The sequence below is a fragment of the Dendrobates tinctorius genome, unplaced genomic scaffold (genome assembly GCF_039654945.1).
Source record: "Dendrobates tinctorius isolate UK_male_01 unplaced genomic scaffold, ASM3965494v1 ptg000016l, whole genome shotgun sequence".
Taxonomy (NCBI): Eukaryota; Metazoa; Chordata; class Amphibia; order Anura; family Dendrobatidae; genus Dendrobates; species Dendrobates tinctorius.
Window position 1 is genome coordinate 44,159,257 of NW_027361684.1, and position 18,324 is coordinate 44,177,580.

At 45.9% G+C, this 18,324-nt stretch overlaps 1 protein-coding gene and 1 long non-coding RNA gene across 5 annotated transcripts in view; one reads left to right on the forward strand and one right to left on the reverse strand.

The window, feature by feature from the left end:
• LIMK1 (LIM domain kinase 1) overlaps positions 1 to 13,787 on the reverse strand; it is a 137,078-nt gene extending 123,291 nt beyond the window's left edge. The window contains exon 1 of the mRNA XM_073565777.1: positions 13,530 to 13,787. Coding sequence (XP_073421878.1) covers positions 13,530 to 13,587 — 58 coding nt within the window. The 5' untranslated portion in view covers positions 13,588 to 13,787. The remainder of the gene's footprint in view (positions 1 to 13,529) is intronic.
• LOC141080521 (uncharacterized) overlaps positions 1 to 18,324 on the forward strand; it is a 200,467-nt gene that overhangs the window by 56,094 nt on the left and 126,049 nt on the right. The gene's annotated exons all lie outside the window — the stretch shown is intronic.

Sequence of the window (18,324 nt, forward strand, 5' to 3'; positions counted from 1 at the left end):
CTTTCACATGAACGAGTGTGTTTTTCTGTGTGGACAGCACTTCTAAGCACCAACTAGCGTTGTTGGAACCCAGGGACAATCATGGTGCAGGCCGAGGCCTACTAGGAGCGAGGTGTAAAGCAGAGGTATTTTGACTTTGGAGGGAGCAGGACACTTTGCCCTCCACACAGCAGGGGATCAGCTGACGTTACTGACCCCCACTTTCACATGAACGAGTGTGTTTTTCTGTATGGACGGCACTTCCGAGCAACAACTGACGATGTTGGAGCCCAGGGATAGTCATTTTGTAGGCTGAGGCCTACTTGGAGGCAGTTTAAGATAAGACGTTGTTTGAATTTGGAGGCAGTAGCAGTTTGCCCTCCACACAGCAGGGGATCAGCTGACGTTACTGACCCCCACTTTCACATGAACGAGTGTGTTTTTCTGTGTGGACAGCACTTCCGAGCACCAACTAGCGTTGTTGGAGCCTAGGGAGAACCAGGGTGCAGGCCGAGGCCTACTTGGTGGCAGTTTTAGATTGTTTGTAGGCTACAACAGACTGTCAACGTGCTCCAATTAGGCATCTGTCTCCACTCTGTTTCCAGGATTTCACGTGACTACCAACACCGCCAGTTTATGCGTACAGTAGCCGTCTGCCCAATCCACACGTGTTCCTGTGTTACTGGTGTTCTGTAATGTCAGCAGATCCCCTGATGTTTGTCTGCCAATGTCTCCTGCTCTGTCCACATTCCCACCACTTGCAGTGAGAAGGTGGACAGCGCAGGAGACATTGGCGGACACACATTGGGGGATCTGCTGACGTAACAGAACCCCAGTAACACAGGAACACGTGTGGAATGCGTGGACGGCAACTGTGAGCAGGAACTAGCGGTGTTGGAGGTCAGGGGAAATACTAGAGACAGAGTGGAGACAGAGGCCAAATCAGAGAATGTTTAAATCTGAAGTAGTTACAATTTGGAGGCAGCAGCAGTTTGCCCTCCACACAGCAGGGGATCAGCTGACGTTACTGAACCCCACTTTCACATGAACGAGTGTGTTTTTCTGTGTGGACAGCACTTCCGAGCACCAACTAGCATTGTTGGAACCCAGGGACAATCATGGTGCAGGCCGAGGCCTACTAGGAGCCAGGTGTAAAGCTGATTTATTTTGACTTTGAAGGGAGCAGGACACTTTGCCCCCCACACAGCAGGGGATCAGCTGACGTTACTGACCCCCACGTTCACATGACCGAGTGTGTTTTTCTGTGTGGACAGCACTTCTGAGCACCAACTAGCGTTGTTGGAGCCCAGGGAGAACCAGGGTGCAGGCCGAGGCCTACTTGGTGGCAGTTTTACAGTGTTTGTAGGCTACAACAGACTGTCAACGTGCTCCAATTAGGCATCTGTCTCCACTCTGTTTCCAGGATTTCACGTGACTACCAACACCGCCAGTTTATGCGTACAGTAGCCGTCTGCCCAATCCACACGTGTTGCTGTGTTACTGGGATTCTGTAATGTCAGCAGATCCCCTGATGTGTGTCTGCCACTGTCTCCTGCTCTGTCCACATTCCCACCGCTTGCAGTGGGAAGGTGGACAGCGCAGGAGACAGTGGCGGACACATATTGGGGGATCTGCTGACGTAACAGAACCCCAGTAACACAGGAACACGTGTGGAATGCGTGGACGGCAACTGTGAGCAGGAACTGGCGGTGTTGGAGGTCAGGGGAAATACTAGAGACAGAGTGGAGACAGAGGCCAAATCAGAGAATGTTTAAATCTGAAGTAGTTACAATTTGTAGGCAGCAGCAGTTTGCCCTCCACACAGCAGGGGATCAGCTGACGTTACCGAACCCCACTTACACATGAGCGAGTGTTTTATCTGTGCGGACAGCACTTCCGAGCACCAGCTGGCGTTGTCGGAGCCCAGGGAAAATGAGGTAGTAGGCCGAGGCCTACTTGGAGCCAGGTGTAAATCTGAGGTTGTTTGACTGTGGAGGGAGCAGGACACTTTGCCCTACACACAGCAGGGGATCAGCTGACGTTACCGAACCCCACTTACACATGAGCGAGTGTTTTGTCTGTGCGGACAGCACTTCTGAGCACCAACTGGCGGTGTCGGAGCCCAGGGAAAATCAGGTAGTAGGCCGAGGCCTACTTGGTGGCAGTTTGCGATTGTTTCTAGACTACTACTAACTGTCAACATACTCCAATTAGGCCTCTGTCTTCACTCTGTTTCGAGTATTTCCGCTGGCTTCCAACCACGCCAGTTGCTGCTCTGAAATGCCCTCTGCACAACCCACACTTGTTCCTGTGTTACTGGGGTTCTGTAACAGCAGCTTCTCCCTAGAGGTGAGTCAGGCAATGTCTCCTGCTCTGTCCACATTTCCACTACAAGTAGTGGGAATGTAGACAAAGCAGGAGACATTGCCTTGCTCAACTCTGGAGATGAGCAGATGTTACAGGACCCAGGTACCACAGGAACAAGTGTGGATTGTGCAGACGGCACTTGAGAGCAGAAACAGGCGGTGTTGTAGGCCGGAGGAAATACTCAAAACAGAGTGGAGACAGAGGGCAAATCAGAGAACATATTAAATCAGAGGTAGTCAGAAGTTGTAGGCAGCAGGAGAGTTTGCCGTACACACAGCAGGGGATCAGCTGACGTTACCGAACCCCACTTACACATGAGCGAGTGTTTTGTCTGTGCGGACAGCACTTCTGAGCAACAACGGGCGTTGCTGTAGCCCAGGAAATAAAGTTCAGGTCATAGAAACATGAACACAACAGGAGACCTGGATCCTGTTGCCAGGCAATTATTTATTCTGGAAGAGGACTGGCAAATTCAGGTGAGATCCAGGCCTTGTTCATTTTCACAAAAGTAAGCCGGTCAACATTATCGGCGGATAGTCGCGTGCGACGGTCTGTTACCACACCACCTGCAGCACTAAAGACACGTTCCGATAATACACTGGCAGCAGGGCAAGCCAGCACCTCCAATGCATACTGGCTAAGCTCTGGCCATGTATCCAGCTTAGAGACCCAATACTTGAACGGGGAAGAGCCGTCTGGGAGAACACTAACAGGGCACGACAAGTAGTCTGTCACCATCTGACGGAAACGTTGCCTCCTGCTGACTGGAGCCGTCTGTGATGGTGTAGCCGTTTGTGGCGGTCCCACAAAACTTTTCCACATTTGGGCCATATTGGCCTTGCCTTGTCCTGCGGCACTGCCTCTGCTACCTCTTTGTGCAGAGCTTCCTCCACTGCCTCTACCCACATGGCTGCTTTGAAAAGCACTACCAGCAACACTTGTGGGGGGAATGGAGAACATGATGGCCTGCACAAGTGTTTCTTGGTACTCCCGCATTTTTCGCTCCCGGTTCAACTGTGGTATGAGGCTTTGTAAGTTGTCCCGGTAGCAAGGATCTAGGAGGGTGTACACCCAATAATCAGCCGTGTGGAGAATGTTGGCGATGCGGCGGTCATTTAACAAGCACTGCAGCATGAAATCAACCATGTGCTGCAGACTGCCAACTGGACCGGAAACGCTGTCCCCAGCTTGAGGCAGCATCTCTGCCTGCTCAGCATCACCCCACCCTCGCTGTACACACTGACTACTAGAGCCTTGTGTACCTCCCTCCTCTGGAGAGATGTGTTCCTCCTCCTCCATTGACTCCTCGTCATCCTCCTCACTAAGTGTCCCCTGCCTGGGCCTTTGTGTGGAAGCACGTTGCGCAGACTTGCCAGAAACAGATGGCATTTCTGACTGCTCATCCTCGACCTCTTCAAAAACCTCCTCACTTAGTGCTTGTAAGGTTTTTTGAAGCAGACAGATGAGGGGGACAGTCATGCTGATTAGTGCATCATCTGCACTGGCCATCCGCGTGGAGTCATCGAAGGCACGCAAAACTTGGCAGATGTCCCTCATAGTGGCCCACTCAGTGGTGGTGAAGTGTGTCCGGCGCACAGTGCGACTTGTTTGCGCCTGATGCAGCTGGTACTCCATTACTGCTGCCTGCTGCTCACACAACCGCTCCAACATATGTAACGTTGAATTCCACCTGGTGGGGAGGTCACATATGATGCGATGTTCTGGCAGGCGGAATCGGCGTTGCAGAGATGCAATGCGCGATCTTGCCATGCTGGAACGCCGCAAGTGAGCACACTCTAGGCGAATCTTGTGCAGCAGTGCATCAAGATCCGGATAGTCCCTCAGAAAGCTCTGCACGACCAAATTGAGCACGTGTGCCAGACATGGTATGTGAGTGAGGTTGCCTAGGCCCAGAGCTGCCACTAGATTTCGGCCATTGTCACTCACTACCAAACCTGGCTGGAGATTCGCTGGCACAAACCACACATCGCTCTCCTGCTTGATGGCATTCCAGAGCTCCTGTGCTGTGTGGCTCCGATTCCCCAAAGAAATTAATTTAAGGACGGCCTGTTGACGTTTGGCCACACCTGTGCTCATATCTGGCCTAACAGGCTCGCACAGTGCTGATTCCGAGGAACTAGAGTAGGAGGAGGACTCAATATGTACAGACTGCATTCCTGCAATCCTTGGAGTTGGCAGAATACGTACAGAGCCACTCTCCAGATCTGTACCCGGCTCCACAACATTGACCCAATGGGCAGTGAGGGAAAGGTATCGTCCCTGTCCATGGCTACTGGTCCACGCATCGGTGGTCAGGTGGACCTTGCTACTGACGGCATTTAGTAGCGCATTTTTAATTTTTCCCTCCACATGCTTTTGCAGGGCAGGGACAGCTTGCCTGCTGAAATAAAAGCGGCTGGGCACATTGTATTGTGGAACTGCCAATGACATAAAGTTCCGGAATGTGTCAGTCTCCACCAGCCTGAATGACAGCATCTCAAGGGCCAGTAGTTTGGCAATGCCGGCATTCAGAGCCAGTGCTCGGGGATGGTTTGCCGAGTATGGCCGCTTTTTCTCCCATGCCTGTGCTACCGATTGCTGGTGAGTGGCCTGGGAGGGTGCTGATGACTGCGAACGTGGTTCAGTGGGTGGAATTTCACTGGGTCTCTGGACAACAGTGGCAGTGGTTCTTCCATGGCGTTCCAGTGAGGAAGCCGAACCAGCTGTGTGTGAGCTGGAGGAAGAGGCCCCAACACAAGCTGAAGAGGTGGTAGGTGCTGCTGAAGGTTGGCCTACATCTTCAGTGTGTCTGTGTAACTCCACCTCGTGCTTGGTACGCACATGTTTCCACATATTTGTGGTATTGAGGTTGGTCACATTTTTCCCTCGTTTCACTTTCTGATGACACAGCTTGCATTTGAAAAAGCAAATGTCATCTGCAACTGTGTCAAAAAAAGGCCACGCACTGCAAGTCCTGGGAGCGCCCGTTTTGTGTTTTGGAAGAGGATTGCTCCTCACGGGTGCCAAAGTGGAGGCTACAGGCAACCAAGTCTGCCCCCGCCCTCTCCCTCCTCTTTTGGCCGTTCGGGGAATCTCTTCCTCAGAGCTGCTCCCACCACCTTCCCGTGGTTGACGCCATGATGGGTCAAGGACCTCATCATCTCCACTCCCCTCTTCAAGCACCGGCTGGTCCTGGGTTGTCTCGCCAGCACCGTACGCACCAGAAATTGGCAACTGAGTCTCATCATCATCTGATGCATACTGAGGTGTGCTGACCATAGGCACTGGCCCACCCGCCTCTTCAGATTCAGAGGGACAAAGCAGTTGCGCATCACTGCATACTCCCTCTTCTTCACGCTCTAGAATGCTGCTTGGCTGGCCACCTCTTTCCAAGCCAACAGATTCTGAGAACAGAAGTAAAGATTGAGATGGCTCCTGTCCAGGGCTCTCAGACTGCCTGGGCAATTTGGCAGGTGGTGAAGAGACAGATGGTTGCTCTTCAGTGCTCTGGCCTTGGGAGGATGCGGAAGTCATTGAAGTGGATGCGTTAGCTGCCATCCATCCGACAACGGCTTCAATTTGTTCGTCACGCAGCAGTGGGGTACGGCGAGGTCCTACAAAGCTGCGCATGAAGGACTGTTGCCTGGTAAAAGTGGGGGATGTCGGGTCACTGGTGGCCGCAGCAGATACCGAATCCCCACGTCCTCTCCCTGCTGAATCCCCCCGTCCTCTCCCTGCTGAAACTCCACGGCCATGACCACGTGCCTTACTCCCTGCCTTCTTCATCTTGGTAGACTGATAAAGATAGGCAGAAAAGTAAAAAAGGGGTGGCTTAGTGTTCTTATTCCTGAACACCTGCTAACCAGTATAAGAAACACTAATTTGGCTAAGAGTGTGTGTACTACACTTTAATATGATCTAATGTGGCCTAGACAACTGTAAAGTGGAGTGTTTGGTGAACTTTATTTCCTTTTTTTTTTGGGTGGGGGGAAAGGAAAGGATGTGACCAAAGTTTGAAAGCTATAGTATCACAAACTTTTTGGAGCGATTACAATGCAGGAAGCTAACCTACAATGCAATTGATGAGGCTCCAAAAAATAGGGTGATACTAGCCTGGCTGGCCCTGAAGGGCACAAGCCAGCAAAAAGGCTCCTCTATCTAATCCAACCAACCAATGACAATGGATGCGGTTGGAAGCACACTAATATAGGAGCAAAAATCTGGCTAAATTTGCTGCAAAAAAAGGACTATGTATGAGGCAGTGACGCACGCTGAGCGGACTACAGCTAGCGGTGGCTGTAGATCACACTGCAACGTGAGCTGCACTCACACACAGAGAGACCTATCAGACAGCCAAAAACAGTGCAGAGAAATGGGCTATAGCACTGAAAGGCTGCTGAAAGGCTCCGCTGTCCACTCCTTTAGTGTTTGCAACCAACGTATATGGATACGTATGGAAGCACACTATACAGGAGAAAAAAAAAGCAGCAATAAAAGAAAAATGTGTATGAGGCAGAGACACACGCTGGCCGGCCTACAAGCAGACGTGCCTGCAGGACACACTACACAGCGTGGGTCTGCACTCACACAGCCCTTGCAGACAGCTGTGAAAACAGCGCTGCTAGGGAAAAGTAAGCTACAGTGGTGGTTTATGTAGCCTGGATAAAGCACAATATTGTTTTTAGAATCGCTATTTCTAACTGTCCCTCACAGTCTTCAACAGCAGCCTGTCCCTAACTGAATTCACAGCAGAGTGACCAGAAATGGCGGCTGCAGCGCTTTTTATAGTGCATCATGACATCATTTCAGCAGCCAATCACAGCCATGCCAGTAGTTAACATGCCTACATGCCTAACAGGATATGCCCACACTTCTGAGGATCCCCATTGGCTGAATCAAATCGAGCGGGCTCCTAGCATTATGGGAACTTCCGATTCCGGTATTCGATATGAAAAAAGTATCGGAACTAAGTATCGGAATTCCGATACAGCTAATATCGGCCGATACCCGATACTTGCGGTATCGGAATGCTCAACACTAATCAGGAGAAACTGCCTCACCAATTTTGGGGTACATTTTTCCTGCTAGCCATAAGAAATTGAAAAAAATTGGGGCAAAAAAAAACAATTTTGAGGGAAAAAAATTTTTTTGCGTTTTCACAGATCAACGTTGTAAAATTACTGTGAAGCACCTGTGGGTTCAAGGTGCTCACTCCATGTCTAGATAAATTCCTTGAGGGGTCTAGTTTCCAAAATGAGGTCACTTGTGGGAGGTTTTGACTTATTAGGCACATCAGGGGCTCCCCAAACGCGACATGACACCCACAGACCTTCCCAGCTAAGTCTGCGTTCCAAAAAATCACTCCTTCCTTTCTGAGCCCTGCCTTGTGCTCAAACAGTAGGTTTCCCCCACATATGGGGTATCTGTGCATCAAGATGAAATTGCACAACAAATTTTGGGTTCCAATTTCTCTTGTTACCCTTGTGAAACTAAAAAAAAATTGGGGCTAAAAGAATACTATTGTGGGGAAATTGTGAATTTTTATTTTCGTGGCTCTTCTTTATAAACTTCTTTAAAACACCTGTTTGTTCAAGGTGCGCACCACTTTTCTAGATACATTCCTTGAGGGGTCTAGTTTCCAAAATAGGGTCACTTGTGGGGCACTTCCACTGTTTAGGCACATCATGAGTTCTCCGAACCTGGCATGGCTACGGATTCCAGCAAATTTGGCATTCTAAAAGTCAACTAGCGCTCCTTCCCTACCGAGCCCTGCCATGTGCCCAAACAGTAGTTTTCCTCGACATATTGTGTATCGGCGTACTCTGCAGACATTGCACCATAAATTGTATGGTGCATTTTTGTTTGGGTTTAAAGTAAAATTTTTGTGATAAAAGTAAAATGTTAATTTTGTTCTTCCACATTCCATTATCTTCTGTGAAGCACCTGAAGGGTTAATAAACTTCTTGAGGACCTTGAGGGGTGCATTTTTTTTTTTAGAATGGCTTCACTTTTGGGTATTTTCTGTCATATAGGCTCCTCCAAATCACTTCAAATGTGATGTATTCCCTAAAAAAAATGGCTTTGTAAAAATTTGCTGGAAAAATTTGAAATTGCTGATCAACGTTTAACCCTTCTAACTTCCTAGTAAAAAAAAAAAAATGATACAGATGTGTTAAATGTTACTTATTAACTATTTTGTCTGACATCTCTCTCTGGTTTAAGGGCGTAACAAATAAAAAATTGAAAGTTTCAAAATTTTCAACATTTTCGTCAAATTTCCAATACTTTTATAAATAAACACAAGTCATATCAAACAAATTTCCCCACTATCATGAAGTACAATATGTCTTGAAGAAAATTCTCAGAATTCGTGGAATCCTTTGAAGCGTTCCAGAGTTATCACCTCATAAAGTGACACTGGTCAGAATTGTAAATTTAGCCTGGTCAGGAAGGTGAAAACAGGCCTGAGGGCTAAACGCATTAATGTATACCTTGTGCTCAAAGCTTTATTGTACATTTTAGTACGTAATGTACATGACACATAATCTATAACACCATGTGCTTAGTAGACCAGCATCAGGCATATCTACTAATTCTCTGGTAATAATATCTGGAAGACGCAACGGTGATAACTACAGGGTCACACCAATACCCCCATTGTATCTACAGTAACCCACCAGATGCACTTATAGTAATTACTGCTAGGTCAGCCATCTGTCACCATTCATTACCATGTAACATCTGTCTACTGTACTGTGCTAGTATCCACCATAGCGATATCAGCAGCACCGGCCTTCACTTAGTACCAGAGACCAAGCACTGAACAGCAACTACCCACTCCTCCTATCACCCTTAGTAAGTCAGTGTAAGGGCTCATGCACACAACTGAATTTCTTGTATGAGTGTCATCTGTGGATTTTACCGATAGCACTCATACCTATGTTATTCTATGGGACTGTGCGCGTGTCCAATTTTTTCCTCAAACCCAGCGATCAGAGGAAGAAATGAGAGACATGCCCGATTTTGATCAATGCAAGTCTGTGGGTCCATGCAAAGAGATTGGACTGCACTCAGATGACATCAGAGTGTGGTCCGGTTTTCACGGAATGTCAGAAAGTTAAAGGTGGAGAAACTTTTTTTTTTCTCTCCATGTCCAAGAGAAACTGATGCCACTCTGATGAAACTCAGATCATACGCTCCTCAGAGTCTGAGCACAACAATCAGCTGTTTTTCTTGAATGGATTCTTCCTAACAACTACCATAAATGTCCCAATCCGAAGTAATAAAGAAAAAATAAGCACGACCTAATATGATTAAGAAAAGCGCTGCTGACCAGGTAAGATTAGTGAATGAGCAGGAACAGTTACTGTGTTGTAGCTACAAGTCCCATTCATCAGGCCACACATACCTGTCTCCACTTCAATCATTAAGACCCATCGCTATTTGCTCCCCCACTTTCTAAACTGAACAATGCATCCACATTATAAAATTTACTACAGTCCGTTTCTCCATAAGGTGTCAGTCTAATTTCAAACCACATTTTGTCAGGCTGTGTAGTATGCCATGATCTGTTGGCAGTGGTGTAGCATGGGTTGGCAGTGCCCGGGGCAAGTTAAGTGTTTTGCGTCACTTAGCCAGTAAACCATTAACACTCCCGGAATCCCTTCTAACAGTCCAATATTTGATCCCCTTAATCCCCAAGAACATGTATTTTAAGACAATAAGGATATAAATAAAGTACAGCTGAGTTCATGTTGTCCGATTCCACTTCTCTGTTCCACTTGGAGGAATAAATGGAATTCATGTGCAAAAGTATCCATTCCCATCAGACTCATCAGTTATTCAAATGGAAGCAGAGGGGTCACATTGAGTACTATGGGGCCCATGTGGATACTATTGTGTGCCATGTTATACAATGAAAGAAAATCTTATTTTTATATTCTTAAAACTGACATAAAACAAGACCCAAATAGACCCCAAAATAAACAGTGGGGTCCTTGTAGTTTTGTTTGCATCGTTAATACAATGGGTCTAAACGGAACAGACAAATGGGAGTGTTTGCCGCCTCCGGCCCATCACCTCGCTGCTTCTAGTTGTTCTCCTGTCCTGCAGCCTGCCTGGGTATATTTATAGTTTATTCCCCAAATTGAGTGTATTGCCAATATCTGCCGAAGGTGCCCTGAGAATAATGCTCATAGCCCCATTCAGTATAGTCTATTTTCTTCACTCTTAGTCTTTATGGGCTAAGAGCTGGACAGCCAGTCATAAAGTATATTTGCTGCTGCCAATACAGTAGTAGTTGAGATGACTTTGTCATGCTGCTGCGCTCTGCATAGGCAGTAATCAAGATCACACAATTACTATTGTTATACTTAGTCATCTGTATAGATGCTGCAGTTGGCAGAGAGCGGGCTGCCTTTCTCTGAATGAAGCTAGCGTCTGCTGAGCGTTCAATATTCCCATGTACTCTTAGTAGAAGCAGCACAGCTTAGTGAACATTCTCTAGGAACCCACCCTGCTGTCTTGGATCATATTGACCTCAGAAATTGACTCTGTAGGCTGAACAACAAAGGAGAATGCAGCTTATACTTTATACTGCGGTGGTGCAGTATATAGGATAAGTGATCGTAGGTTAAATTCCCTTTGGGGGACAAAAAAATAGGGTTAAAAATAAAAAAAAGTTTTAAAAAATCTAAAAAAAATAAAACAAACGTTCATTTCCCAAACAAAACATTCACTTCCTTTTCCCAATTTTTATTTTTAAAAAAAAAGCAAACAAAACAAAACATACTTGGCATGATCATATTCATAAAAGTACAGTATATTAGAATCTAAAATTATTTAAAACATGAACACCCCAAAAAAATCAAAACGCCTGATTATCCATATACCCTAAAATAGTATGAATTAAATCTACAGGTCAACAGAAAAATAAAAAGTTACAGGTTTTAAAAAATGGAAACGCAAACCAGAAAAAAACTTTTTTTTTTTGTTCACAAATTTCTGAATTCTTTTTTCACTACTAAAATATAAAAAAAACAACTATTAAAGTTGGGTATTGCCATGATCTGAAGACTCACATTGAGGCGTCATTTTTCCTTATATACGGTAATCAACAACCGAAAAATAATGCGGCAGATGACATGATATTCTATGTGCATGATTGCTACAGTATGTGCGCATACAATGTTCATCCGCCTGGATAGGCCAGTTTAAAGCGCCACTCCAGTGTGTTTTTTTATTGCAGTGCTGGAGTGGTGCCACTAATGTTAGTTCCCTGACCCTAGTCTGACACTTGCCAGCCGCCATCTTCAGCTCTTCGGTCCTGCACCGCCATCTAGTAACTTCTGACTGACCGGAAGTCATCGGTAAAGGTCACAAGTTCCCAATGTGAATCTATGACAGCCTTATTCTGGCCTTGTTCTGGCTCTCATAGACTTACATTGAGTAGTGACTTCTGGCTTATGCAGCAAACACTGGAGCGATCCAGCAGGTCACAACGTGCAGAAGACGACCGGAACGCGCCGATAACAGATGAAGATGGCGGCTGGTAAGTATAGTACTAGGGTCAGGGAACTTAGGTTAGCACCGCTCCAGCAGTAAATTTTAAAGCCAACCGTTTCAATGAGCTGATGGTCATCTGTGCAACCTGCGGAATTGCGGCAAGTAATGTGCTACCCCAACTGCTAAGTGTTAATGAACGCCACATGTCATAGAGATCACTGTTTTTGGCAGGACATGTCGAGTATATGAGCGCTTTGCTCGTTGATTGGGTGACTGGCGGTCTGTTTAGACAGTCTGATAATCGGAAAACAAGCTTTCCTCTTAACACTCATTCCAGATTATTGGCCAGTGTAAATGCATCTTAGCTCTCTGCACCTGTTGCCCCACCATCCATCTCCTGTCACTACGCCAATCCCGTGATTATACAGCCGACTACTTGTAATAGTAACTTGTCAAGAGTTTATCAGTCCCTCCCAACAGTACACACGGTATCGCAGCACAGACAACGGCCATGTCTTCACAACACCCCATCAACCTGCCAGCACCCAATCAACATGATGGACCATCATCTGCAACAAGAACCAAAGATTTAGATTTATCTATAATATCTGATCAATTGTAAAAGCTTCCATAGAAATTATTATTACGCTTGGCTTATATAGCGCCATTAATTCCGCAACGCGTTACAGAGATTATCATCACTGTCCCCGTCGGGGCTCACAATCTACATTCCCTATCAATATGTCTTTGGAATGAGGGAGGAAACCAAACAAACACAGGGAGAACATACAAACTCTTTGCAGATGCTGTCCTTGGTGGGAATTGAACCCAGGGTCCGAGCGCTGCCACCAAAGTGTGAGCAGTACCATTACCAGCGCCACCATTCACAAATAGAACGACATGACATACAATATAGATTACAAGGGTCTCTGAATAAGGGGCAGAGTCCACATACAATGTTGCTTATCGCTCACTACCTATTCCCACTGGCACAGTCCCACCTTGCTACCAGGTGAAAATGACTACATTACACCAAATCCATACTCCAAGGACTGTATACGGGAAATCCCACCGCTGCCACCATTCCCCCTCCGTACAGTACATATTCAGCCCAATGTCTCAGGAGCGACCGGCTATTCATGTCTCCGTTATTGGACATCAGCTAGACAACCATAGACGTAACTACAAGTATATCTGATGGAAGAGTCCTGATATTTATATAATTGGCGTCAATTAACTCAGAATGATAATAAAGTCCTTTTCTACCTGGAAACCCCATAACCTGCTCACCCATTGTGAGCACCGTGAAGCATCTGATGCAACTTGTCCGTTTCCATGCACGCGGTTCTGACGGAAAAAAAAATCCCAAACATTTCCCTAAGGGTTCGACAGATCACAGCCCACCACCACAGACATGGATGGCTACTGCCGACATCACCCCCTAATGCACATTAACTACTTCTATAGTGACAGGCAGAGCTAGGGGGGCAACCAAGGGACCAGGTGCTCTTAGGGGGAGCGCCAAGAATGCACAGATACAGAGCTTGGGTACCAGGCGAAAGCCAGCCTGGCTACGGCAGCCAGTGGTACCCTGCAGAACAGCTGCATCCACTGCACCACCACCACCTTCACAGGGGCCAACCATAGTCCAGGCAGTAGACTGCACCAAGCCTCCTCACCTTCCTCTTCTCCCATGTGTTCCTCACTCCAGGAGCAGCACAGTAACATCAACCTCATTCACCCCACGTGTGTGAGGCCGCAGGTCAGGGGGTCCCAGTATGTGTGTCCCCTTGTTCAGTGAGCCTGTGTCCCTCCTGGCTGGTCCCTTGCATGGGAAGCGCTGCTGCTACACAGATGCTCCAGAGCAGAATGGGAGGAGAATGGCCAACCATGCAGCTTCCCTGGGAGAGACGCTGCTCTGTGAGAGGCTGTGTCACAATGCTGCGTCAGTCCTGAGCAGAGCAATCATGGGATTACATCACCTCACACACAGCGTGCACGGTGCACGCACCCCTCCTGCACGGGGTCGCCAACCTGCTCCCTTACTGACAATTTACCCAAAAATCACACACGTTCAATCTTTTTTTATAGGTGAATTAGTGAAGGGTGATGCTCACCCACCGAAGACTATGGGGGCCAGAAAATAAACAGATGCCACAGCTTAGCATCCGATGTTTATGGATACATTGCAATTCTGTAACATAGGAAACTGTAAATGATTAATGGCTGCTATTGTAACAAAACCTAAGCAAACAGATGATAAATGAGAAAAAAATCCTCCCACTATCTGTGTGACCCTCGTGAGCTGTGAAGGGTGATAATTACAGCTAAGGCCTGTTTCACACTTCCGTTTTTGACCATCAGTAAAAATCCGCCGTTTTTTAAAAAAAAAGGATCCGCCATTTTTTTTGGCAGATCTGTTTTTTTCCCCATTGAGTTGCATTACCGGCGGATCTTGACGGATGGCCATCCGTTGGATCCGTTTTTTTGCGTATCCGCCAAATTTTTTGCATCCGCCGACATGCGTGGACGGACCCTGCAACGTTTTTTGGCTGCAGGATCCGCATTGTACAGTGCGCATGCCTGGAGAAAGGAAGTCAGCCAGAAATTTAACCCTGAAATCCTTTCTGGCGGACGGAAAAAATTCCTTCTCTCTCTCTCTCTCTCTCTCTCTCTCTCTCTCTCTCTCCTTCCCGGGCTGCGGTTCCTTTAAAGTTCTTCATTGAACGGATCCGTCAAAAAAAACGGTCCGGTGGCATCCGTTCACATCAGTTACCAACGGATCCGGTTTCCACCATTTTGGCGGAATTTAACTGACACAAAAAAACTGAACTGTGAAACAGGCCATAGATGTACAGGATCCTGCCCCTAGAAAGAAAATCATGGACACGTCCTTTTATTTGATGGAATTAGAAACAAATTCCCCAATTTTACAGTCTGTCAAGGATTTTCAGAGTTGGCAACCCCCGATTATGTGCAGGTGTCTACACGGCGTAATCTACGGCGGCCATACACGACACAAATCTAGGGGAAGAGTCGCCACTATGGATTCATCACTGGCCGGTCAGATCAGAAGATAGCGTCTGTCAGAAATTCCAATACGTGATGAAACCATAGATCACTGATTAATGTCAGTACCTGCACATTTACGTTGGTTAAGAGGAAAAGGCAAGTGGAATTCGTGTGCAAAGCAGGCGTCCTCCATTACTGATACAAACGGATGGAGACGGCTCCACCGGGTTCTGCTATGTGCCTCCCTAAGTTCTTAGAGATGAGGCTTCTTGTGGTCTGGCCCAACGATCTGTGTACTTGGGTGTCCTCAATGAGTTTTCTCATGTCAAGCTGAACAACGTTTCACAGAATCAACAGCAACAGAGCCAGAGTTGCTCCTCCTTAGCCAGACTTTCGCCAAGGATCCGCAGCTTTGCTTTTACCCTGGACTAGATCTACTTCGACTCTTCCCAACCGACCACCAACCGCCAAAAACACTGGCGCTCCAACTCCGGCCTTTCGCCGTTGCCCTCTACTGGCCAGATCATATATCACATCGCAAACCTCCAACAATACAGTAAGCTGTGATTAACCTTTAGGGTATGTGTCCACGGTCTGGAATTCCTTTCGCTTTGGACGCAGTGATTACCCCGCTCCGCCCAAAGTGCCACACCCTGTTATATGTGCGGGAATCACAGCATCCTATTCATAGACTGTGTTATTTATCTTGCGGAGCGTCTCCGCAAGATAAATAGACATGCTGTGGTCTGTAAAGAAGCGCCACATGTCCGGTTACGCAGGTCTGCTGCCTGCGTATTTGCACGCATAGTGGAGATGGGATTTTATAAAATCCCCTCCACTATGCCGTATCATCTGGACGCTGCGGATTGGACGCTGCGACTGTACACAGCGTTCAATCCGCAGCAAATACTGAAGGAATATGCCCTGTGGAAACATACCCTTACATGTGTATCAGTAACGCAACAGGTGAGTTTTGCAAAAGAATTGCGTTTGTTCCTCAGATTTAAAAAAAAAAGTTTGGAAAATGCCAGTAAAAAGACGCCTAAAAAACACTGAAAAAAATAAAAAAAACAAACAACAACGTAGAAGCGCTCAGGAAATGTACAAAAAAGAATACAAAAAAAAAAAAGATCCTTCAGGTTCACAAAACTTTGTGATTTCACATGCACCTTGTGCTTGAAAAGAGACAGTTTTGACCACTAGATAAAGTCTATGTATGTTGTAAAGCAACAGAATACAAACCTCAGATTCAGCAGAACTATGTTTTGAAAAGGGATTTTCTTGTCAATCTGTGATTAACAGAACACTTTCCCTGTTTACATGTTCAGGTAGTGAGACAGACTTTTGGCATCACATCAGATCATAATATGAATAGAGTTTTGTAACCTTGTTTAAATCCATCATAAATAAATCTGTCAAGAGTGGGAGAAGAGGGTTGCATTGACAATCCAACACAATGGGCAGCACTTAGAACACATTTTATAAGTGGTCATAAACTTGTAAATAACTCATGACATAATAAAGTTACGTTAAAACCAAGCACACCATCGTTTTTCTTGTGAAATTCTCAATAAGTTTGATGTGTCACATGACCCTCTTCCCATTGAAAAAATTAAAGTTGGATCCAAAATGGCCAACTTCAAAATGGCCACCATGGTCACCACCCATCTTGAAAAGTTTCCCCCCTCCCATATACTAATGTGCCACCAACAGGAAGTTGATATCACCAACCATTGCCATTTTATTTAGGTGTATCCATATAAATGGCCCACCCTACATATCCATTTTTAAATAAAGCTCCTAATGAAGCTGGTGTACTTACTTTGAAAATACATCTCAGTATGGCTGTATAATCCTTTTTAAAAGTTTCCCTATCTAATATTAGAATGCTACATTTAACCATTTCAGGATATTTTTCCCTGTTCCTGACCAGGCATATTTTTGGAGTTTTTTTTTTCGTACATACGGTTTAGAGTGTACGTTTTTTCCCTCATTCAGATACTCAAATGATTTTTTGCTTCTTTTTGTTATACATGGGGCTTAATTTTTATGTTCTTTTCAAAGTCCACTTTTTTTTGCTGATATCGGGTGATATTAGTGGGAAAGCCAAAAAGATTTCTTTACATTTATTTCTTGCCAAAGTGACCACTAAAATAAAACTGAAAATGTATTCCACTTGTGTGTAACAAATATTGTTATATATTTTACTCCTTTTTTTTTGCTTTTTCTTTAGAAGGTAGGGCAAGTAACAACAATTTGGTTTAGAATTGGCTTTTTATTTAATAATTTTTACCAGTTTTTTTTATTTCTCTTTTTTATTTATTTCACATATTGTGCCCCCAAATAAGGTCATAAAAGACCTTTCGGGGGCATTTCAAAATTTAAATCCTGTTTTTTCATATACCTGATTACCACTGTAACTGGGGCTGCTATATCAACCCGAGTTACAGTGAAAATGCAGCCTCCTTTCTGCACAGCAGGGCACAGTGTGGCTCCTAGGACCCAACAGCTCCTTGTTCCTCCCCTACATCCACAGGACTGTTGTGTCAGGAGGAGGAAGCGTCTTTCAGCGATCAGGAAGACAGAGATGGTAACAAACTATCCCTGCCTTCTCTATGGCGAGATCGGCTGTTTCTGACAGCCGGTCTCCCGCTCTGCATCTGTGTGCAATTGTGTGCAGCTTCTCTACAATCCAGTGATGTTTTAGAATGTCACTGTAGAGTACTAAGTGGATCATCTGGACATTTAAAGTCTATGGGTGGACTGCAAGTAGATAGTCTAACTCTAACAGGACTCCTAAAATGCACATTTTAATATCAGGATCAGGATTTAATATCAGTCATTCTGACAGTGTTTTAAGTAAGTTCACCAGCTTCACCAGGTCTAAGAGGGTTATTGAACTTTGTATGCTGTTTGTATTGGAAAATCTGGTGGCAGGACCACATTAAAATGTTAGAGAGCTGCTCTTGATCTTAATTAAAGAGGTTGCCCACTACTTTTTCATTGATGACCTATCCACAGGATAGGTCATTAATGTCTGATTGGCCAAGTGACGCCACCCTGCACTCCTGCCGATCAGCTGTCATCGATGGCAGCCGCCGCAAGTACTCAATGGTACTGCTAGTGGCCACCACAGGGTACTGCACATCCGCCTCCAAATGATTTGAAATGAATGTGCAGCACCAAGACTAGGCTACTACCAGAAGATGGAGCAGCACGGCATGTGAGTATCACCAGCCAGCAGCCACTGATAACGGCTGATCAGCGGGGTTGCTGGGTGTCGGAACCCATCGATCAGACATTGATGGCTTATTCTAGGGATTGGTCATCAATGTAAAAGTAGTGGACAACCTCTTTAACTTCACATATAAGATTTTATTAAATACAATGTCAGTAATTAATACAATAATAATGCTTGAAAAAAGGCTGGCTGATGGCAAAATGGAAAATAAAATGTACACG